Source organism: Rhinoraja longicauda, chromosome 22 (genome assembly GCF_053455715.1).
Source record: "Rhinoraja longicauda isolate Sanriku21f chromosome 22, sRhiLon1.1, whole genome shotgun sequence".
In the NCBI taxonomy this organism is placed as follows: domain Eukaryota; kingdom Metazoa; phylum Chordata; class Chondrichthyes; order Rajiformes; family Arhynchobatidae; genus Rhinoraja; species Rhinoraja longicauda.
The window spans coordinates 33,853,977-33,877,522 of record NC_135974.1 but is presented as its reverse complement, the minus strand read 5'-3'; the positions used below and the strand labels follow the sequence as shown (position 1 = coordinate 33,877,522).

At 46.9% G+C, this 23,546-nt stretch overlaps 1 protein-coding gene across 1 annotated transcript in view; it reads right to left on the bottom strand.

The window, feature by feature from the left end:
- slc17a9b (solute carrier family 17 member 9b) overlaps positions 1-23,546 on the bottom strand; it is a 40,968-nt gene that overhangs the window by 15,387 nt on the left and 2,035 nt on the right. The window contains exons 2-6 of the mRNA XM_078419358.1: positions 21,161-21,358; positions 13,477-13,616; positions 5,098-5,197; positions 2,814-2,944; positions 2,594-2,690 (exon numbers count right to left, since the gene is read on the bottom strand). Coding sequence (XP_078275484.1) covers positions 2,594-2,690; positions 2,814-2,944; positions 5,098-5,197; positions 13,477-13,616; positions 21,161-21,358 — 666 coding nt within the window. The remainder of the gene's footprint in view (positions 1-2,593; positions 2,691-2,813; positions 2,945-5,097; positions 5,198-13,476; positions 13,617-21,160; positions 21,359-23,546) is intronic.

Sequence of the window (23,546 nt, the reverse complement as noted above, 5' to 3'; positions counted from 1 at the left end):
ACTCTTGAATCAAAAGTGTGGCAGGGAACCTACATTCAATGTAATAATAGCAACTTTAGAAAGCCCTGGACAAAAAGCATCAGATACAAACCACAAGTCAAAATCTTCAGAATTGGCAGAATGCCCCCAAAATTGTCAAATGTAATCAAAGATATAGTTTTCAAATACCAACGACATACCGATATTTTTTCGTACAATCTGTATTTCATTGCCTACTATACATTCAGATTTTAACCAAGTCATTAAAATAGAAATAACACCAACTCCTGGCTGTTGGAGGAAAACAAGGAGGTCTCATTGAAACGTGCAGCATTCAATGGTGATCAACAGGGCAGGATGAAAGCTGAGGTACTCACTCCATGTTTCAATGTCCAGAATCATTGCATACTAAATTCAGATTTTAATCTCAAATTCATGTTGTAGGAGTAGAATTGGGCCATTCGGCCCATCCAGTCTACTCCGCCATTCAATCACGGCTGATCTCTGCCTCCTAATCCCATTTTCCTGCCTTCTCCTCATAACCCTTGACACCCGTTCTCATCAAGAATTTGTCTACCTCTGCCTTAAAAATATCCACTGACTTGGCCTCCACAGCCCTCTGTGGCAATGAGTTCCACAGATTAACTGCCCTCTGACCAAAGAAGTTCCTCCTCACCTCCTTTCTAAAAGAGCGCCCGTTGTTAATTCTGAGGCTGTGGCCTCTGGTCCTAGACTCTCCCACCAGTGGAAACATCCTCTCCACATCCACTCTATCTATGCCTTTCATTATTCTGCAAGTTTCAATGAGGTCCCCCCTCAACCTTCTAAACTCCAGCGAGTTCAGGCCCAGTGCTGTCAAACGCTCATCATGTGCTAACCCACTCAATCCTGGAATCATTCTGGAAAAATCTGCTCTGGACCCTCTCCAGAACCAGTACACCCTTCCTCAGATATGGGGCCCAAATTTGCTCACAGTACTCCAAATGCGGCCTCACCAGAGCCTTGTACAGCCTCGGGCTGTATTGAGTCATTAAAAGAAAAATAACAGCAGCATTCACCTTCGGAGTGCTTCCTGTCACATGTTTTGTCAATTCAAAGCCAAAAAAATTATTAATCACAAATACTTCCTGTAAGTGATACAACATCAGGCCAAAATTTGTCTACAATACCACAGGCAATACCACAGATCATTCTTCTCATCTGAACATTCTGACAACCTTTTGCCTCCTTTGCCTTTTGTCACTTACTCCACCCATCTGACAGTCAAACCCTTCCCACCGCCCCTCACCTATATCCACCGCCCCTCACCTGTATCCACCGCCCCTCACCTATATCCACCGCCCCTCACCTATATCCACCGCCCCTCACCTGCATCACTCGCCCCTCACCTGTATCCACCGCTCCTCACCTGTGTCCACCGCCCCTCACCTGTATCCACCGCCCCTCACCTGTATCCACCACCCCTCACCTGTATCCACCGCCCCTCACCTGTATCCACCTGTATCACTCGCCAGCGGTTCAAATCCCACTCAAAGGCAACAGCACACAATCCAGGTCGATACTTCATTGAGGAAGTAAGGGAATGATGACTGTCGGAAGTGTTATTTAGCTGAAGAGCTTTGAACTAAGACTTTAACATCCTCCAGTCTTTTAGGTGATTGTTAAAGATCCAGTTGTACTCCTGGAAGACCAGGAAAGAACTCCTAGCGTTCTCCAGTAATAAAAGGAGGAACATAAAACATCGTCTCGTGAGTCGAGGCATGAAAAGAGTTAACAAAGGAGGCAGACACAAGGAACTGCTGATGCTGGAATCTTGAGCAACACAAAAAGTGCTGGAGGTACACAGCGAGTCAGTCAGCAACTGCGGAGGGAATGGACCGATGACATTTCAGGTCAGATTGTAGTAGGTGGGGGGGGGGGAGAAAGCTGTCAAAGAGAGTTGGGGGGGAGGACAAAGCCTGGCGAGTGATACAGGTGAAGGGCGGTGGATACAGGTGAGGGGCGGTGGATACAGGTGAGGGGTGGTGGATACAGGTGAGGGGCGGTGGATACAGGTGAGGTGCGAGTGATGCAGGTGAGGGGCGGTGGATACAGGTGAGGTGCGAGTGATGCAGGTGAGGGGCGGTGGATACAGGTGAGGGGCGGTGGATACAGGTGAGGGGCGGTGGATACAGGTGAGGTGCGAGTGATGCAGGTGAGAGGCGGTGGATACAGGCGAGGGGCGGTGGATACAGGCGAGGGGCGGTGGATACAGGCGAGGGGCGGTGGATACAGGTGAGGGGCGGTGGATACAGGTGAGGGGCGGTGGATACAGGTGAGGGGCGGTGGATACAGGTGAAGGGCGGTGGGAAGGGTTTGACTGTCAGATGGGTGGAGTAAGTGACAAAAGGCAAAGGAGGCAAAAGGTTGTCAGAGAAGGAGAGAGAAATGTGAAGCCGGAGGGAGGGATACGGGTGGAGGGGAACCGCAGGAGGGGAAAGAGGGGAGGTTATGAGGTAGGTGAGGAACTCTGGGATGGGAGACAGAAAATAGGTGCAGGAGGAGGCCATTCGGCCCTTCGAGATGAGTGGTCAAGAGGACAGTAGGTAAATCCATAAAGACCGCAGCGACTTACCAGACAGCTGTGCTCCTGAACAACTTTCTCCACGGAACTTTACTGTTCTTCGAATTCACTAGACTGTTGCCCAAGCTTTCCAAAGATATTATCTGGTCTATGGCATAGAAAATGTTTTGCCCGATTCAAAAATATGCAAATACAACCACATAATGGAATAGCAAATCTCGCAGAGGAGAAAGGTTGAGAGAGGCGGAAATCATAATTCATGGATATTTACCTTCTCCTTTAAGGAAATATTTCCACATGCAGAACCCCCACAGCAGGGAGGGGAGACTCGAGAAATAGAAAACACTCTCCCAGCCGTACTTGTGCAACAACACCGACCCCACCACTCCGAGCAATAACGCTCTACAGGAATAAAAATGTTTTTACAGTTTATTCCAACGCGTCGGCAATGGAGCAGATAACATATTGAATTGAACTGAGTACTTTATTATCACATGACAAGTCACAGTGAATTTCTTTGCAAGCTTACCGTGCTTAGGTATGCAAATATTTGCCCATAAAGGGCGCTTACAAAGTTACAAATTCCTCCCCTCCACCGCACATAAATTAGTTAACAATGACTAACAACATTAGCCACAGAGGGCTGTGGAGGCCAAGGCAATGGATATTTTTAAGGCAGAGATTGACAATAGACAATAAGTGCAGGAGTAGGCCATTCGGCCCTTCGAGCCAGCACCGCCATTCAATGTGATCATGGCTGATTATTCTCAATCAGTACCCCATTCCTGCCTTCTCCCCATACCCCCTGACTCCGCTATCCTTAAGAGCTCTACCTAGCTCTCTCTTGAATGCATTCAGAGAATTGGCCTCCACTGCCTTCTGAGGCAGAGAATTCCCTAGATTCACAACTCTCTGACCGAAAAGGTTTTTCCTCATCTCCATTCTAAATGGCCTACCCCTTATTCTTAAACTGTGGCCCCTTGTTCTGGACTCCCCCAACATTGGGAACATGTTTCCTGCCTCTAACGTGTCCAACCCCTTAATAATCCTTTACGTTTCGATAAGATCCCCTCTCATCCTTCTAAATTCCAGTGTCTACAAGCCTAGATACGCTTCTGTTTACTAAGGGTGTCAGGGGTGATGTGGAGACGGCAGGGGAATGGGGTTAGGAGGGAGAGGGTTGGATCAGCCATGAATGAATGGCGGAGTAGATTTGATGGGTCGACTGGCACAATGCTGCCCCTATGAACTTATGAACGTAACTGACCTTTTAGTCGAAAGCCGTGCCGTGAAAAACAACTCCACAGCTTTGGAAACAGCGAATTAGCCTATTTGCTTATTACCAGCGAAACACACGTGTCGATGGATAGCGATGTGTGGACAATAAATATCAGGCCAGACAACTATGTCAATAGCCCGCAAACAAATAATAAAATTACGCCTTATCCACTGATAACGGCCATAGTAAATCCAAGGCTGCTAATTGATTGAAAAATACAGCATGGAAACAGGCCTTTTGGCCAACTGAGTTCACGCCGACCATCGATCGAGCACCTGTTCCCACTAGTTCTATGTTATCCCGCTTTTCCAACCACTTGCTAAACACTCAGGGCAATTTATAGAGGGCCAATTAACCTACAACCCCGCATGTCTTTTGGATGTGGGAGAAAACGCACGTGGTCACAGGGGAAATGTGCAAACTTCACACAGATAGCATGGAACTTGGGTCTCGGACACCGTGAGGCAGCAGCTCTACCCGCTGCACCACTCTGCCACTCTTGAATGCTTCAAACACATCTATTTGTTGTTTTTCAAAAAAGGTTCTTGGTGATACTTTTAGGAGTTGTGCCCTCAGTTTCTGTCAGTATAAGTGATGCCCAAAGTCTCTTGCCCAGAGTCGGGGAAACGAGTACCAGAGAGCATAGTTCTAAAGCGAGGGCGAAAAGATTTAATAGGAACAGTTCGGTGGCACAGTGGTTGTGTTGCCGCCTTACAGCAAGTTCGATCCGGACTACCGGTGCTGTCTGTACGGAGTTTGTACGTTCTCCCCATGACCGCATGGGTTTTCTCTGAGATCTTCAGTTTCTTCCCACACTCCAAAGAAGTACAAGTTTGTAGGTTAATTGGCTTAGTATAAATTGTCCCAAATGCGCGTAGGATAGTATTAATGTGCGGGGATCGCTGGTTGGTTCGGACTCAGTGGGCCGAAGTGCCTGTTTCCGTGAAATGAACTAAGGAACCTGAGAGGTAACTTTTTCACACAAAGGGCGGGTGGGTAAATGAAACGACCTGCCAGAGGAGAGAGTTGAGGCAGGGACTATCCCAACGTTTAAGAAACAGTTAGACAGGTACAGGTCACACGGATAGGACAGGTTTGGAGGGATATGGGCCAAGTGCAGGCAGGTGGGACTAGTGTAGGTGGGAAATGTTGACCGGTGTGGGCAAGTTGGGCCGAAGGGCCTGTTTCCACACTGTATGACTCCATGACATATATTGCCATCCATGATTAAGATACGTATTTTTTTACTGCAATTGATCGGCAGGTTGCCACTTACCCAACCTGGGATCCTGTGCAGACAGAACTGGAAGTAAACGCTCGGTCACTTTCTCGAACTTTAACGGAGAATAAACTCGTCAGGGATGGATAAAACACACCTAGAATCCCCCAAAAAGAAAAGACAAATGTTACGGTGCATTGTTATTATATTTAGATTGAGAACAATTACCATTGATTGGAAGATGCAGCACGGAAGCAGTCCCTTCACCCCACCGAGTCCAGGCCGACCATCCATCACACGAGTTCTATGTTATCCCACTTTCGCATCCACTCCCTACACGCCAGGGGCAATTTTACCGAGGCTGATTAACCTACAAACCAACACATCCTTGCAGATCGTGAGAGGAAACCGGAGCACCCGGAGGAAACGCATGCGGTCACAGGGAGAACGTGCAAACTCCACATCGGCAGCAGCATGGGGCGGCACGGTGGTGCAGCGGTAGAGTTGCCGCCTTACAGCGAATGCAGCGCTTGAGACCCAGGTTCGATCCTGACTACGGGCGCCGTCTGTACGGAGTGTGTACGTTCTCCCCGTGACCTGCGTGGGTTTTCTCCGAGATCTTCGGTTTCCTCCCACACTCCAAAGACGTACAGTTTTGCAGGTTAATTGACTGGGTAAAATGTAAAAAATTGTCCCTAGTGTGTGTAGGATAGTGTTAATGTGCGGGGATCGCTGGGCGGCGCGGACTCGGTGGGCCGAAGGGCCTGTTTCCGCGCTGTATCTCTAAATCTAAATCTAAAAGCATCCGTGGTCAAGATCGAGCCCGGGTCTCTGGCGCTGTGAGGCAGTTGTTCTACCTGCTGCACCGCTGTGCATTGTTGGAAGAATTAAAATTGCTCTCAGAATGTCGAACTTTTTAAAACATTTCTTGCGATCATTTGATTAGAAGGAATACTGAAATGGTGATCATTTGATTAGAAGGAATACTGTGAAACACTGGTCCCAGCTTGGTGACTAGTTTGACAAGAGCTTCAAGGTTGAAGGCAAAGCCAATGAACATCAGGGCTAATGTCTGACTTGGCATTTCACCTGGTTTGGAGATAACCCCACTAAATAAAGACCAATGTGCAAATGCTGTAAAATGAACTCCTTCTGTGAATTGAGATTTGAATGGATCGACTGGGCTTATATTCACTGTAATTTAGAAGGATGTGAGGGGATCTTATAGAAACATAACATTCTTAAGGGATTGGACAGGCTAGTTGCAGGAAAAATGTTCCCCATGTTGGGGGAATCCAGAACCAGGGATCACGTTTTAAGAATATGCGGTAGTCCATTTAGGACGGAGATGAGGAAAAACCTTTTCACCCAGAGAGTTGTGAATTTGTGGAATTCTCTGCCACAGAAGGCAGTGGAGACCAATTCACTGGATATTTTCACTGGATATTTTCAATAGCTCCTAGGGTCTAATGGAATCAAGGGATATGGGGAGAAAGCAGGAACGGGGTAATGATTTTGGATGATTAGCCATGATCATATTGAATGGCGGTGCTGGCACGAAGGGCTGAATGGCCTACCCCTAATTCTGAAACTGTGCAACCCCTGGTTCTGGACTCCCCCAACATGAGGAACATTTTTCCTGCATCTAGCCTGTCCAATCCCTTAAGAATTTTATATGTTTCTATTAGATCCCCTCTCGTAACTTCTAAATTCCAGTGAATTTAAGCCCAGTCGACCCATTCTTTCATCATATGTCAGTCCCACCATCAACCTGGTGAACCTATGCTGCACTCCCTCAATAGCACTGTGCATTATGTAACTGTAGCATATGCACTGTGGTAGGGTAAAACTAAGCTGATAACACAAAGTTCAAAACGGGAGATTATTAAACAATGGGAAATGCAAATCAATGAAATAACAAACCTCCTCCTGTTTCTCACCAGTTCCCAAAATTATAGGAGCAGAATTAGGCCATTCAGCCCATCAAGTATACTCTGCCATTGACTGAATCATGGCTGATCTATCTTAACCTCTCAACCCCAATGTCCTTCCTTCTTCCCATAACCCTGGACACCCTAAAGGGCCTGTCCCACTTAGGCGATTTTTTTGGCGACTGCCGGCGACTGTCAAAGTCGTAGCAGATCGCCAAAATTTTCTTTTACCCGATGACAATGACCACGACAATGCCGAGTCAGGTGGAGATTACACCGTCTTCGGAAACATCGCGAAATTCCCACGCTGTCAATGCTTCTCCGGCGCCCTAATTTTAGCTGAAATCACCGACAAGTCGGTAAGTACTTGAGAGTTTTGAACTATAACATCTTGTATGGGTTACTTGAAAACCAAGCTTCACTGTAACAAGGCATAAACTGGATTTACTTCCAGTTTACTAATAGCTGTATTAAAAACATTCATTTAAAAAGTGGTTAAGTGGATTTTTGTGAAAAGTGTGTGGGCATTCTTTGAAAATGTAAGGGAGATGCATATCTGGTTTCTGGGTTGCATATCTGGGTTGGGAGCCCACTTTAAATGTAATCGCTGATGGCCATAAACATCGCAAAATTCCCACCGCTTACCTGACCGTCAAACTGTCGCCTCCAATCTACCTGTCAAATGTCCAGACGGTAAATAAATTGGTTAAACACGAGCATTTTATGGTATTTTGAAAATACTTTATTTATTTTAATATTACGTGCTTCTAAATGCATCTAAGAGAACCTAGCAAACCTGGGGACAGCATGCGACAGCGCCCACAATAAGCAACGATACCTGGCGACACGCCAGCTGTCGCCGAGAAATTTCACTCCGGATGGTTTCTCAGCGACGCGCCGAGATCCACTACGTTTCTTGGAAGACTCCTCACAATCGTGCCCGCGACACCCTGGCGAACTGTCGGTGACAGCCTAGTCACCAGCAGTCACCTTAAAATCGCCTAAAGTGGGACACGCCCTTATCTGATCAAATATCTGCCAATCTGCACCTTAAAAATATCCAGGAAAGAAAACTGCAGATGCTGGTTTAAATCGAAGGTTGACTCAAAATGCTGGAGTAACTCAGCGGGACAGGCAGCATCTCTGGAGAGAAGGAATGGGTAACGTTTCGGGTCGAGAGTTCGGGTCTGAAGAAGGATCTCGACCCGAAATGTCACCCATTCCTTCCCTCCAGAGATGCTGCCTGTCCCGCTGAGTTACTCCAGCATCTTGTGTCTACCTTAAAAAAATCCACTGACGGTCTCCACAGCCTTCTGTGGCAAAGAATTCCACAGGTCTAGGCAAAATTCATGTGGTCTAGGCAAAATTCCTATCAAGCTGCATCATGACTTCTCGACTCTTGTACTCAAACAAACAACTTTTCACTGTATCTCAGTCCACACGACAGTAATAAACCAATGCCAATGAGAAGTAGAATTGCCAAAGAAACTAGGACAAGTTTTATAATGCAGATGAAGACAGAAAAAGAGCAGAGAACAAAGGGGAAAGACAGTGAAATGGTTGAAAGGCAGCAGAGATTTAGTTACACCAGTGATACTGAAAGGTGTTGTTAGCTTCCAAAAGGCATGTCTGGATAGGATCTAAAAGCAGAATCATTATTTTTACTTATACAGTTTGGCAAGCGCTGGAATTTGAATATAAGGAGGCTAATTATCTGAAATGTCGAACTCAGATGTAACCTGGAAGGTTTAGAGATACAGCGCGGAAACAGGCCCTTCGGCCCACCGGGTCCGCGCCGCCCAGCGATCCCCGCACATTAACACTATCCTACACACACGAGGGACAATTTTTACGTTCACCGAGCCAATTAACCACAAACCTGCACGTCTTTGGAGTGTGGGAGGAAACCGAAGATCTCGGAGAAAACCCACGCAGATCACGGGGAGAACGTGCAAACTCCGCACAGACAGCACCGGGATCGAACCCGGGTCTCTGGGTCACTGTGAGGCAGCAACTCGACCGCTGCGCCACCATGGCCGCCCAGGTGTAATTTGGGTGTTTGGAAGACGAGGAGCTGTTCCTCAAACTTTACCAAAACAAGGTTGGGGCAGCGACACCGAGGGAGGGGCAGACACAAGATGCTGGAGTAACTCAGCGGGACAGGCAGCATCTCTGGAGAGAAGCAATGGGTGACGCTTTGGGTCGAGACCCTTCTTCAGGGAGGGTGTATGAGGGTGGGGGGGATACAAGGCCCCTGAAAGCTCCGAGCTAGACTGCCAGAATGAACACAATTTAGGAACAAAGAACTGCAGGTGTTGGTTTAGACCAAAGATAGACACTGAGCACTAGAGTAACTCAGCGGGTCAGGCAGCATCTAGAGAAAAAGGATAGGTGACGTCAGAGATGCTGCCTGACCCACTGAGTTACTCCAGCTCTACGTGTCTTTCTTTGCCAGAACGAGAACAGTCATAGAGTAGTACAGTGTGGAAACAGGCCCTTTGGCCCAATGTGCCCCATCTACACTCGACCCACCTGCCTGCGTTTGGCCCATATCCTTCCAAACCCGTCCTATCCATGTGCCTGTCTTGTTTCTTAAACGGTGGGATTGTCCCAGCCTCCAAAACCTACTCCAGCCGCTCGTTCCTTACACCCACCCCCCTTTGTGTGAAAAAGTTGCCCCTGAATAGATTCCTATTAAACCTCTCCTGGGTATGGAATTACGTTGAAATGTCAACAAGCTGCACACATAGAAAATACACACATGTGCGCACACACACACACAGATACGCACATGTGCACACACATATGCAGATACACACACGTGCATACATACATACATACTCACATGCACACACACACATACACACGCACACACACAAACACATTTCGGGTCGAGACCAAATCTGTCTGCCTGTCCCGCTGAGTTACTTCAGCTTTTTGTGTCTATCTTCAGAGCAGCTTGTAGAACTAAAAATGAACTAAAAATAGAACTAAAAATGAACATTGAAACTGCCTGGAGCTTTATCCGGTGTCCCTACCACAGCATGGCATTAACACGTCAGTGCAGCCTCTGAAGTTCAATCCATTGATTTCAATTGAACTGACTTCCTGAGTTATCGTAAGATGTGGTGATGCTATGATGTATTTTGCAAGTTATTTTGCAAGACCCTTCTTAGGGTCTCGACCCGAAGTGTCACAAGAATTTGGACCCGAAACGTCACCCATCCCTTCTCTCCAGAGATGATGCCTGTGCCGCTGAGTTACTCCAGCATTTTGTGTCTATCTTCAATTTAAACCAGCACCTGCAGTTCTTTCCTTCACAAGAACTTTGTTTGGTTCAGTTTAGAGATTCAGTGTTGAAACAGGTTCTTCGGCCCACCGAGTCCGCGCCGACCAGCGATCCCTGCACACTAACACCATCCCACACACGAGGGACAATTTTACAATGATATCAAAGCCAATTAACCTAATAAACCCTTACGTCTTTGGAATTTGGGAGGAAAACTGAGCACCCGAAGAAAACCCACACAGGTCACGGGAAGACAAACTCCGTACAGACAGCACCCGTAGTCAGGATCAAACCCGGGTCCCTGGCGCCGTAAGGCAGCAACTCTACCGCTGCGCCACCGTGCCATCATTAAGGGTAGATCTGACCAAGTTTACTCACCAAGCCAGACTGTAACTGACTATTTTAGCATTTATTACAACATCTTCATTAAAACATTTTCCCACAGGTATCGCATTCAACTGTGGCAATATTACCAACATATTGATGGGTGCGGGTGTCAGAGGTTATGGGGAGAAAGCAGGAGAATGGGATTAGGAGGGAGAGATAGCTCAGCCATGATTGAATGGCGGAGTAGACTTGATGGGCCGAATGGCCTAATTCTGCTCCTATTCCTCATGACACTATTCCTTCTTTTCATACTTCATAAGACACCACAGTAAGAGAAGTAACTGTGACACTTCCATAAAAATAAAATTTCATGAAAAGGATCCTGACTAATGTCAGTGCTTTGGTTCACTAATGATTGTTAAACATGTAACTTTATATGGGGAATGTTTAAGAGACTTGATTAAAATTGGAAGAAAATACCGACAGTGCCCTGGTGGAAGGCCAACTTGGGTTTGATTAGATTTTATTTTTTAGATTTAGAGATACAGCGAGGAAACAGGCCCTTTGGCCCACCGGGTCCGCGCCGCTCAGCGATCCCCGCACATTAACATTATCCTACACACACTAGGGACAATTTTTACATTTACCCAGTCAATTAACCTACATACCTGTACGTCTTTGGAGTGTGGGAGGAAACCGAAGATCTCGGAGAAAACCCACGCAGGTCACGGGGAGAACGTACAAACACCGTACAGACAGCGCCCGTAGTCAGGATCGAACCTGAGTCTCCGGCGCTGCATTCGCTGTAAGGCAGCAATTCTACCGCTGCGCCACCGTGCCGCCCACGGTTTTCATGCGGGAATTACCAGCTGGACACTTTTAATGAGCTCCTGAGGGAAAGGGCTGGCAAATGTTTGAGAAATGTACAGCACTTGCAGCGCCAGAGACCCGGGTTCGATCCCGACCAAGGGTGCTGTCTGTGCGGAGTTTGTACGTTCTCCCCGTGACATGCGAGGGTTTTCTCCAAGATCTTCGGTTTCCTCCCACACTCCAAAGATGTGCAGGGGTGTAGGTAAATTGTTTAGTTTAGATTAGTTTAATTTAGTTTAGAGATACAGCACGGAAACAGGCCCTTCGGCCCACCGAGTCCGCGTCGACCAGCGATCCCCGCACATTAACATTATCCCACACACACTAGGGACAATTTACAATTATATCTAGCCAATTTACCTACATACCTGCACGTCTTTGGAGTGTGGGAGGAAACCGAAGATCTCGAAGAAAACCCACACTGGTCACAGGGAGAACGTGCAAACTCCGTACAGACAGCAACCCCGTAGTCGGGATCGAACCCGGGTCTCCGGCGCTGCATTCGCTGTAAAGCGGCAACTCTCCCGCTGCGCCACCGTGCCTGCCCTTTGGCTTGGCTTGCCAAATGTAAAGATTGTCCCTAGTGTGAGTAGGACAGTGGGGATCGCTGGTTGGCACGGGCTAGGTGGGCCAAAGGGCCTGTTTCCACGCTGTATCTCTAAACTAAAAGTAAGAGGCAGCAGGCAGCGTGATTGGATTTTGGGTATTTCTGGAAATCCCAATCCATCCATTCTCGCACCACTAATCAAGGACTCAGATTCCTACGTCTCGTTGCTTCAGTTCTATAAACTGGTCACTGCACAATATGATTTTGTCTCTATTTTTGCGCCCAAGCAGTAGTCCATTCTTTAATTTAGATTACAATTAAAACACAAAGTACTTGTGCAAGAATAAGCGCTCAACCGAGAAAAACCAAGTGCAAAGCCAAAGTACTATCCAAACTGATTAAACAAACTTATGCTAAGGACATATTGATGGGGAAGATGCTCTTGAACAGACTCACAGATGGGATACCGAGCAATAGTTCTGGAATATTTTGCAATTAAAAACTCAAACTCCTCAAGGCGTTTAAAATCATGAGGGGAATTGAAAGGGTGGATGCACAGAAACCATTTTAGTTTAGTTTAGTGATACTGTGCGGAACCAGGCCCTTCAGCCCACCGAGTCCGTGCCGACCAGCGATCACCCCGTACACTAGCACTATCCTACACACTATGGACTGTTGACAATTTTTACAGAAGCCAATTAACCTACAAGCCGGCACGTCTTTGGAGTGTGGGAGGAAACCTGAGCACCCAGAGAAAACCCACGCGGTCACGGTGAGAACTCCGTACAAACAGCACCCGCAGTCAGGATCGATCCCGGGTCTCTGGTGCTGTAAGGCAGCAACTCTACCGCCGTGCCATCGTACCGCCCTGAAACTCTGAAATAACCTAAAGAACAACATAGAAATAACCTAACAAACAACTATTCCAGCAAAAACTGGATATGGGTTAAGCGCAGGTAGATAAGTGATGGTCTTGGCATCATATTCGGAGCAGATATTGAGGGCTAAAGGGCCCGTTCTTGTGCTGTACTGTTCTATGTTCTGTGAATAGATTGCAAAAATTGCAAGAATAGTTTTGCAGGGAAATACAACAATCATTTGCAGCTACAACAGCTAACTCTCGAGCAACATAAAAAAACAACGCCTGAGAGGGTGGCGCGGTGGCACAGTGGTAGAACCGCTGCCACACAGCGCCAGAGACCCAGGTTCGATCCTGACGGCGGATGCTGTCTGTATGGAGTTTGTACATTCTCCCCGTGACCACGTGAGTTTGCACCCAGTGCTCTGCTTTCCCTCCCTCATTCCAAAAACATACAGGCTTGTCGGTTAATCGGCTTCGGTTAAAAATAGCAAATTGTCCCAAGTGCGCGCAGGACAGGGCTAGCGTACGGGGTGATCGCTGGTCGGCGCGGACTCGGTGTTTCCACGCTGTATCTCTAAAGTAAAGTAAAAGTAATGATTGTGCTACTCACCCTGGAACAAGCCCATGAGGAACCTGGATCCTGTCAAAAGGACAATTGGGGCAGAGCTTTGATGGACAAGACTTGGAGTGAGAATGACGACCATTCCCCAGGCACAGGTGGAGAACATCAGTATTTTGGCGCCACCTATTCTGTTGAAAGATAAATTAATACCTTCTGAATACAATTCCACTTGTTTTAGTATCACGATTGCACTTAGAGGGCCATTTGCAATCTTCATTATTGTGCATTGATCTTCATTATTGTGCATTATTTGTGCAACACATTGCTAAACGTAAGTGATAGGAGTAGAATTAGGCCTTTCGGCCCATCAAGTCCATTCTGCCATTCAATCATGGCTGATCTATCTCTCCCTCCCAACCCCATTCTCCTGCCTTCTCTCCAAGACCTCTGACACCCATACTAATCAAGAATCTATCTATCTCTGCCTTAAAAATATCCACTGACTTGGCCTCCACAGCCTTCTGTGGCAAAGAATCCCACAGATTCACCACCCTCTGACTAAAGAGATTTCTCCTCATCTCCATCCTAAAAGAACGTCCTTTAGTCCTTGCTGTGACCTCTAATCCTAGACTAGACTCTCCAACTAGTGGAAACATCCTCTCTGCATCCACACTATCCAGGCCTTTCACTATTCTGTACGTTTCAATGAGATCGCCCCTCATTCTTCTAAACTCCAGCGAGTGCAGGTTCGGTGCTGACAATCAGAACTCCCAGGACGCACCGCGGCACCAAACACTTGGTGGTCAGGCCGCGCGGAGTTCCCGTGGTCGGGCCGCGCTGTGAGAACATTGGGCCCCACATCTGAGGAAGGACGTGCTGGCTCTGGAGATGGTCCTGAGGAGGTTTACAAGAATTATCCCAGGAATGAGTGGGTTAGCGCATGATCAACGTTTGACGTCACTGGGCCTGTACTCACTGGGAGTTTTGATGGTTGACAGGCGGTAGCGATTAAAACGTACAGAATAATGAAAGCCGTAGATAGAGTGGATGTGGAGAGGATGTTTCCACTGGTGGGAGAGTCTAGGACCAGAGGTCGGCACGGTGGCGCAGCGGTAGAGTTGCTGCCTTACAGCGAATGCAGCGCCGGAGACTCAGGTTCGATCCTGACTACGGGCGCCGTCTGTACGGAGTTTGTACGTTCTCCCCGTGACCTGCGTGGGTTTTCTCCGAGATCTTCGGTTTCCTCCCACATTCCAAAGACGTATGGGTATGTAGGTTAATTGACTGGGTAAATGTAAAAATTGTCCTAGTGTGTGTAGGATAGTGTTAATGTGCGGGGATCGCTGGGCGGCGCGGACTCGGTGGGCCGAAGGGCCTGTTCCCGCGCTGTATCTCTAAATCTAAAAATCTAAAAGTCACAGCCTCAGAATTAAAGGGCGCACTTTTAGAAAGGAGGTGAGGAGGAACTTCTTTAGTCAGAGGGTAGTTAATCTGTGGAACTCATTGCCACAGAGGGCTGTGGAGGCCAAGTCAGTGGATACGTTTGAGGCAGAGATAGACGCATTCTTGATTAGAACGGGTGTCAAGGGTTATGGGGAGAAGGCAGGAAAATGGGATTAGCAGAGATCAGCCGTGATTGAATGGCGGAGTGGACTCGATGGGCCGAATGGCCTAATTCTACCCCTATAACTCGTGAACCTGTACACCATCGAGAACAAAGAGGGATGGGCACAACTCTAACAAGTACTTTTGTAACTCTGTCGGCACGAGAAATGTGGTGACATTTTGTGTATCGTACGTACAAACAAAGAGTTTCACTGTACATGTGACAATAAAATATCATTGAGATTATAGGTATGTGCAACATATTACAACAGCGACTACGTCCATTGCAACCTGGACTATATCATTCAGGAAGAAGAAAGAAGAAATGTAAGTCAAGAAGAAATATAATTGGGATGGCATGGTGGCGCAGCAGTAGAGTTGCCGCCTTCCAGTGCCAGAGACCCGGGTTCATTCCTGACTACGGGTGCTGTCTGTACGGAGTTGGTACATTCGCCCCGTGACCTGCGTGGGTTTTCTCCGGGTGCTCCGGTTTCCTCCCATGCTCCAAAGCGCGCAGGTTTGTAGGTTAATCAGCTTCCGTCACACCGTGGATGCCCTTGGAATCGTTGTGAAGAAGGATCCCGACCTGAAACATCACCTATTGATATCTTCCAGAGATGCTGCCTGACCCGCTGAGTTACTCCAGCATTTGTGTCCTTTTGCGTCAACCGCCATCTGCGGTTCTTTGTTTCTGGTGTCAGGACAACTGCCTCCTCTTGAATGTCAAAAAAACTAAGGAGCTGATTGTGGACTTTAGAAGGGCTCAACATCCAAGGACGTACACGCCACTGGAAATAAATGGGTCTACTGTGGATAGGGTGAGCAGCTTTAAATACCTGGGAGTCCACATCACAGAGGATCTGGCATGGGTAACGCACATTGCCGCACTGGTGGGTAAGGCAAAGCAGCGCCTTTACCGCCTTAGATAGCTGAGGAAATTCAGAGTGTCTCTGAGGATCCTTCATTGCTTCTACTCTGGGGCTGTAAAGAGCATCCTGTCCGGCAACATTACAGTCTGGTTTGGGAACAACTCTGCCCAGGACAGGATGGCCCTGCGGAGAGTAGTGCGTTTGACAGAACGCACCATGGGAACTACACTCGCCCCCCTGCAGGACCTATACATCAGGAGGTGCAGATCGAGAGCAAGCAAGATCATGAGGGATCCCTGCCACCCCAGCAACGGACTGTTCCAGCTGCTATGGTCAGGCAAACGCCTCCGCTGTCACGCTGTGAAAACGGAGAGGATGAGACGGAGTTTCTTCCCACAGGCCATCAGGACTATTAACTTTTATAACTCCAGGGACTAAATTTTGTCTTCTCTGTATTAACTTTAATTTATATGCTGTAACTGTAATTCTTTTTTTTTGCACAATCTGCAGGCATTGCCACTTTCATTTCACTGCACATCGTGTATGTGTATGTGACAAATAATCTTGACTTGACTTGACTTGACATCAAGGATGTTACAAAGACTGGAAGGTTTGAGCTAGGAGAGAATGGGACTTTTTTTCCCACGAGTGGTGTCCTAATACAGGAATATAAAATCACAAGGGTCATAAATGAGATGAACATTCACCGTCTTTGTCCTTGGGCAGGGGAGTTTAATACTAGAGGGCATAGATTTAAAGTGAGAGGAGCAATATTTGAAAAGTGCGTGAAGAGTGAAATGTTCTTTTACACAGGTGTTGGGTATGTGCGATGAGTTACCGGTGGAAACACCAGTACAATTATCACATTTAAAAGACACTTAGATAGCTACATGGATAGGAAAAGGCTTATTGATAGGGCGGCACGGTGGCGCAACGGTAGAGTTGCAGCGCCGGAGACTCAGGTTCGATCCTGACTACGGATGCTGTACTGTAAGGAGTTTGTACGTTCTCCCCGTGACCTGCATGGGTTTTCTCTGAGATCTTCGGTTTCCTCCCACACTCCAAAGACGTACAGGTATGTAGGTTAATTGACTGGGTAAATGTAAAATTTGTCCCTAGTGTGTGTAGGATAGTGTTAATGTGCGGGGATCGCTGGGCGGCGCGGACTTGGTGGGCCGAAAAGGCCTGTTTCCGCGCTGTATCTGAAATAATATGAAAAATAAATAAAAAATAATAATATGAAAGATTTGGAGGGATGTGGACCAACTGCAGGAAAAGCAGGGACTAGCTTAGATGGGGCCTCTTGGCTGGCAGAACAGGTTGAGCCGAAGGGCCACTTTCCGCACAGTATGACTCTATTTTTGAAAAGGCATATGGATAGAAAAGGTTCAGAGGGATAGTGGGCCAAACACAGATAAATGGGAGGTAGACACAAAATGCTGGAGTAACTCAGCGGGTCAGGCAGCATCTCGGGAGAGACTGATGAAGAAGGGTCTCGGCCCGAAACGTTACCTCTCCCGAGATGCTGCCCGACCCGCTGAGTTACTCCAGCATTTTGTGTCTACCTTCGATTCAAACCAGCATCTGCAGTTTTTTTCCCCTACACAGATAAATGGGTTTTTTTCAGGTTTTTTCACATCCTGAATACAGTTTAACATCTGTGGAATTCTCTGCCTCAGATGGCAGTGGAGGCTAATTCTCTGAATGCATTCAAGAGAGAGCTAGATAGAGCTCTTAAGGATAGCGGAGTCAGGGGGTATGGGGAGAAGGCAGGAACGGGGTACTGATTGAGAATAATCAGCCATGATCACATTGAATGGCGGTGCCGGCTCGAAGGGCCGAATGGCCTCCTCCTGCACCTATTGTCTATTGACTGGCTCAGGTAGACAACTTGGTCGGCAAGAACCTGCACCAAAGGGCGTGTCCAAAACTGTACACCTTTACGAATGTCTATCTCTTTCACCTGCAATGCAATCATCACCCTCCCCCTCCCCCTCCCACCTGTTCCTGCCCAGGTACCTGGAGACACACCTTTTGCACCACTAATTCGCAGAGTTAGCTGCACACTTTTCACATCCTGAATACAGTTTAATTTCTGCAGGTAGTTTGGAAATACAACCAGTTGGAAAGAATATATTGAGTTTGAGTTTAGCTTATTGTCACATGTACAAGCTTTCTGTTGTGTGCTAACCAGTCAGAGGAAAGATAATATATGATTACAATCCACACTGTCCACAGTGTACAGATACAGGATAACCTTTAGTGCAAGATAAGTCCGATCAAAGATAGTCTGAAGATCTCCAATGAGGTAGATGGGAGGTCAGGGCTGCTCTCTAGTTGGTGATCGGATGGTTCAATTGCCTGATAACAGCTGGGAAGAAACTGTCCCTGAATCTGGAGGTGTGCGTTTTCACACTTCTGCACCTTTTGCCCGATGGGAGAGGGGAGAAGAGGGAGTGGCCAGGGTGCGACTCGTCCTTGATTATGCTGCTGGCCTTGCCGAGGCAGCGTGAGGTGTAAATATTTGCAGTTACTTAATAAAGACTGGTAGCCCAGGGCTAGCCTAAACATTAAAAAAAATCACAAACAAAATATTGATTTATCAAACTACACAGAGTGAAAATAACGTGCAATACAAAAACATCCTGGAAAATGGCAAGTTTTAGTTCGTGTTAAAATGGACATCTTATTCTGCAGATCTGAAGTCTTGGAATAATCCAGAACAAAGCCCCAGATCAACAACAAAAAACAAATCGATTTTAATACTTTGGTGCCTCAAAGTGAAGCTATACTCTGGAACAGAGCAGCTGAGTTTAAAGGAAAATACCAAAGACTTGGAACACAGATTAGCTTGGCTTTGACTTCAACGAACTCCAGAGGGGTGTTGGACAGTTGGTAATTGGTCTTTCGATAGAAGTGTTGAAACGACGGCCCGTCTGTCCCTCTCTTCTTTGGCAGTTCCTCAGGGATAGAACAACTCAGGGAATTCCAACTCCATGAATTCTGAGTGGACTGGTGGGGCTAGTGTGGAACTTGCCCTTCCTGCCACAGATAGAGATGGTCGATCTATGACTCTCAATACCATGGAGTCACACAATCCTGAACCCAGTTCCAGCTATTTGAAACTGCTACTCATTTCTGACTTCTGCATCACAGTGCACATTGATAGACGTCACTGAACCTCAATAAGGTCGTGTGTCTCTGTGGTGCCAACAGTCGTAGGATAGGAGTACGGAAAGAAACACAACTTATCTTAATCAGAATTAATGGGCGCTCTTTTAGAAAGGAGGTGAGGAGGAACTTCTTTAGTCAGAGGATAGTTAATCTGTGGAACTCATTGCCACAGAGGGCTGCAGAGGCCAGGTCAGTGGATATTTTTAAGGCAAAGACAGACAAATTCTTGATTAGAGCAGGTGTCAAGGGTAATGGGGAGAAGGCAGGAAAACGGGATCGGGAGGCAGAGATCAGCCATGATTGAATGGCGGGGTGGACTCGATGGGCTGAATTATAGGAGCAATTCTACTCCCATAACTTGTGAAACTTGTGACCAACAGCTCAACGATAGGCCAGGTCACCAGCAGCCTGGACCATTCAACCCAACACACGAGTTCAAATCCAACTACAGGAATTTCAATTCAATTCAGTAAATACTGTACATTAGACTTTAGAGATTGTCATTCGACTTTGGAGAGATTACACAGAGCGTGGAAACATGCGCAAAGAAAAAGCTTTTCACTGTTCCTCGGAAGTAAACTAAATCGAGTCCATGCTAACCAGCGATCACCCCGTACATTAGCACTATCCGACACACTATGGACAACTTACAATTGTTTTACCAAAGCCAACTAACCTACAAACCTGTAAGTCTTTGGCGTCTTTAGATTTTAGATAGATAGGTAGATTGGTAGGTTCGTAGGTAGATAGATAGGTAGGTAGATTGATAGGTAGGCAGGTAGGTAGATTGGTAGGTAGGCAGGGAGGTAGATTGGTAGGTAGGCAGGTAGGTACGTAGATTGGTAGGTAGGTAGATTGGTAGGTAGGCAGGTAGGTAGAGTGGTAGGTAGATTGGTAGGTACGTAGGTGGATAGATTGGTAGGTAGGCAGGTAGGTAGATAGGTAGGCAGGTAGGTAGATTGGTAGGTAGGTAGGTAGATTGGTAGGTACGTAGGTAGATAGATTGGTAGGTAGGCAGGTAGGTAGATAGGTAGGCAGGTAGGTAGATTGGTAGGTAGGTAGGTAGATTGGTAGGTACGTAGGTAGATAGATTGGTAGGTAGGCAGGTAGGTAGATAGGTAGGTTGATAATTCGCTAGATAACAGGAAATAATTTGTTCACCTCACATTTCTTGATGCCTGCACAAGTGAGGTGGTTTATGAGTTAGGCTAAATTGCAACCATTAAATCCATGGCCCGTAGCAAAGTGCTGGGGTGTGGCCACACTTGTTAAATAAATAAGTTACTGAATGTGCCTATTCAGGGAAGGAACAAAGGAGGACCTGGTGTGGGTGGGCCATAGAAACATAGAAAAATAGGTGCAGGAGGAGGCTATTCGGCCCTTCGAGCAAGCACCTCCATTCAATATGATCATGGGTGATCATTTAAAATCAGTACCCCGTTCCTGCTTTTTCCCCATATCCCTTGATTCCGTTAGCCCTAAGAGCTAAATCTAACCCTCTCTTGAAAACCCCCAGTGAATTGACCTCCACTGCCTTCTGTGGCAGAGAATTCCACAGATTCGCAACTCTCTGGGTGAAAAGGTTTTACCTCATCTCAGTGCTAAATGGCCTACCCCTCACTCTTAAACTGTGACACCCTGGTTCTGGACTCCCCCAACATTGGGAACATTTTTCCTGCATCTAGCCTGTCCAACCCTTTAAGAATTGTACATGTTTCTATGAGATCCCCTCTCATCCTTCTAAATCCCAGTGAATACAGGCCCAGTCGACCCATTCTTTCATCATATGTCAGTCCCGCCATCCTGGGAATTAACCTGGTGAACCAATGCTGTACTCCCTCAATAGCAATAATGTCCTTCCTCAAATTAGGAGACCAAAATTGCACACAATACTCCAGGTGTTGTCTGGGGGAAGGGGAAGAACAAAGGGGGAACTGGTGTGATGCGGGGGGGACGGGGGGACGGGGGGGGGGGGGGGGGGAAGCAACAAATTTCACCATGACTTTTCACACGTGATAATAAAGTACTCAATTCAAAAGTATTCAATCAATTCAAACGCAGACTTTTCAAAATGTCTTTCTTACCTGTCGCTGATGTAGCCGCCTAAGATTTGCGTCAGACAGTAGCCCCAGAAGAAGCTCCCAAGTACAATGCCCGACTGTTTCTTGTCCCACTCGTACTGTTCTGCCATGGCAGACATACAGATGGGCAGAGTTACTCTGGCACAGTACAGCAGGCAGGTGCCCAAGAACAAAAAGGGAACCCATGACTTAGCTTCCGACCTGTGGGAATCAAGATATACAGTGTGACTTTTCCACTGTGGAGGCAACACAATAGCACCATGAACACTACTTTAGTTCAGTTTAGAAATACAGTGTGGAAACAGGCCCTTCGGCCCACCGACCACGCCAACCAACAATCACCCACATACTAGTCCTATGTTCGATTAAAAGATTGCAAACAGTAAGAATAAGGTGTAGGCCATTTAGGACTGAGATAAGGAAACACGTTTACACCCAGTGAGTTGTGAATCTGTGGAATTCTCTGCCACGGAAGGCAGTGGAGGCCAATTCACTGGATGTTTTCAAGAGAGAGTTAGATAGAGCTCTAAGGGGTAACGGAATCAAGGGATATGGGGAGAAAGCAGGAACGGGGTACTGATGTTGGATGATCAGCCATGATCATATTGAATGTCGGTGCTGTCTCGAACGGCCGAATGGCCTACTCCTGCATCTATTTTCTATGTTTCTATTGCAAGAATAGTTTTGCAAAGAAATGAAAACTATCATTTGTAGTTATAACCACAAACTTCAGCTCAGTTTAGAGACACAGCATGGGAACAGGCCGTTTGGCCCACCAACAATCACCTGCGTACTAGTTCTATCCTACACACTAGGGACAATTAACCTACAAACCTGCACATCTTTGGAATGTTGGAGGAAACCGGAGCATTCGGAGAAAACCCGTCCAGTGACAGGGACAACGTGCAAACTTCATACAAACAACACCCGTAGTTGGGATTGAACCGAGATCTCTAGCGCTGGTTACGGCAGCAACTCTACCGCTGCACTACCGTGTCGACCTAGGAACCACAAATGATTTTTTCTCATCTCCGTTCTAAATGGCCTACCCCTTTATTCTTAAAATGTGGCCTCTGGTTCTGGACTCCCCCAACATTGGGAACATGTTTCCTGCATCTAACGTGTCCAACCCCTTAATAATCTTATATTCGATAAGATCCCCTCTCATCCTTCTAAATTCCAGTGTATACAAGCCTAGTCGCTCCAGTCTTTCAACATATGACAGTCCCGCCATTCCCGGAATTAACCTCTTAAGGATAGCGGAGTCAGGGGGTATGGGGAGAAAGCAGGAACGGGGTACCGATTGAGAATGATCAGCCATGATCACATTGAATGGTGGTGCCGGCTCGAAGGGCCGAATGACCTACTCCTGCACCTATTGTCTATTGACCTATCAGTACAAGCGTGATGGGCCAAATGGCCTAATTCTGCTCCTATCACTTATGAACATATGGTCCACGTCTTGCGTGTTCCTTATTTTCATTTTTTAAAGTTAAAACATTTTTAGGCCAGCACAGTGGCGCAGCAGTATAGTTGCTGCCTCACAGCGCCAGAGACCCATTGGTTTGATCCTGACCTCGGCTGCTGTACATGTTCTCCCTGTGACTGCCTGGGTTTCCTCCGGTTTCCTCCGCATCCCAAAGACCTGCGGGTTTGTAGGTTAATCGGCCCTCTGTAAATTGCACCTAGTTTGTAGGGAGTGGATGAGCCAGTGGGAGAACATAGAACTAGTGTGAATGAGTGATCGATCGGTCAGCGTGGGCTCAGTGGGCCGAAGGGCCTGTTTCCATGCTGTGTCTCTAAATTAAACTAAACTCTAGGATGTCCCTTCTTATAATAAGTTATAATAAGTAACTTCATTCACATGTTGAAACTCCTCATCCGTGTTTGTAGAGCAGGTCAGAAAGAGATGTAATAAAATATTGACAATCCCCTAAGCTGAGTCATGAAAAGTAATCTCTCCCATGTTTAAGAGTCAAGAGTGTTTAATTGTCTTATGGAGCAAGGGAACAATGAAGTGTTGTGATGGTGGAGTTTAACCCCCACATTTCTGGACTAACATCAGGCCATAGTGTAGAAGCAAAGAACTGCAGATGCTGGTAATGTACAAAAAGACACAAAAATGCTGGAATAACTCAGCAGGTCAGGCAGCATCTTCGGAGAACATGGATAGGCAACGTTTCAGGTTGAGACCCGTCATCAGACAGAGCAGATGAGAAAGTGGCGTAACACAGAGCTAGTGTGAATGGGTGATCGATGGTCGGCGTGGACTCAGCTGGCCAAAGGGCCTGTTTCCTTGCTGTGTCGTGGTGAACAAATATGAAAGCTGTCACCTGCATTTGACATTTAGCAGATGATGAGCGTTTGATGGCACTGGGCCTATATTCAT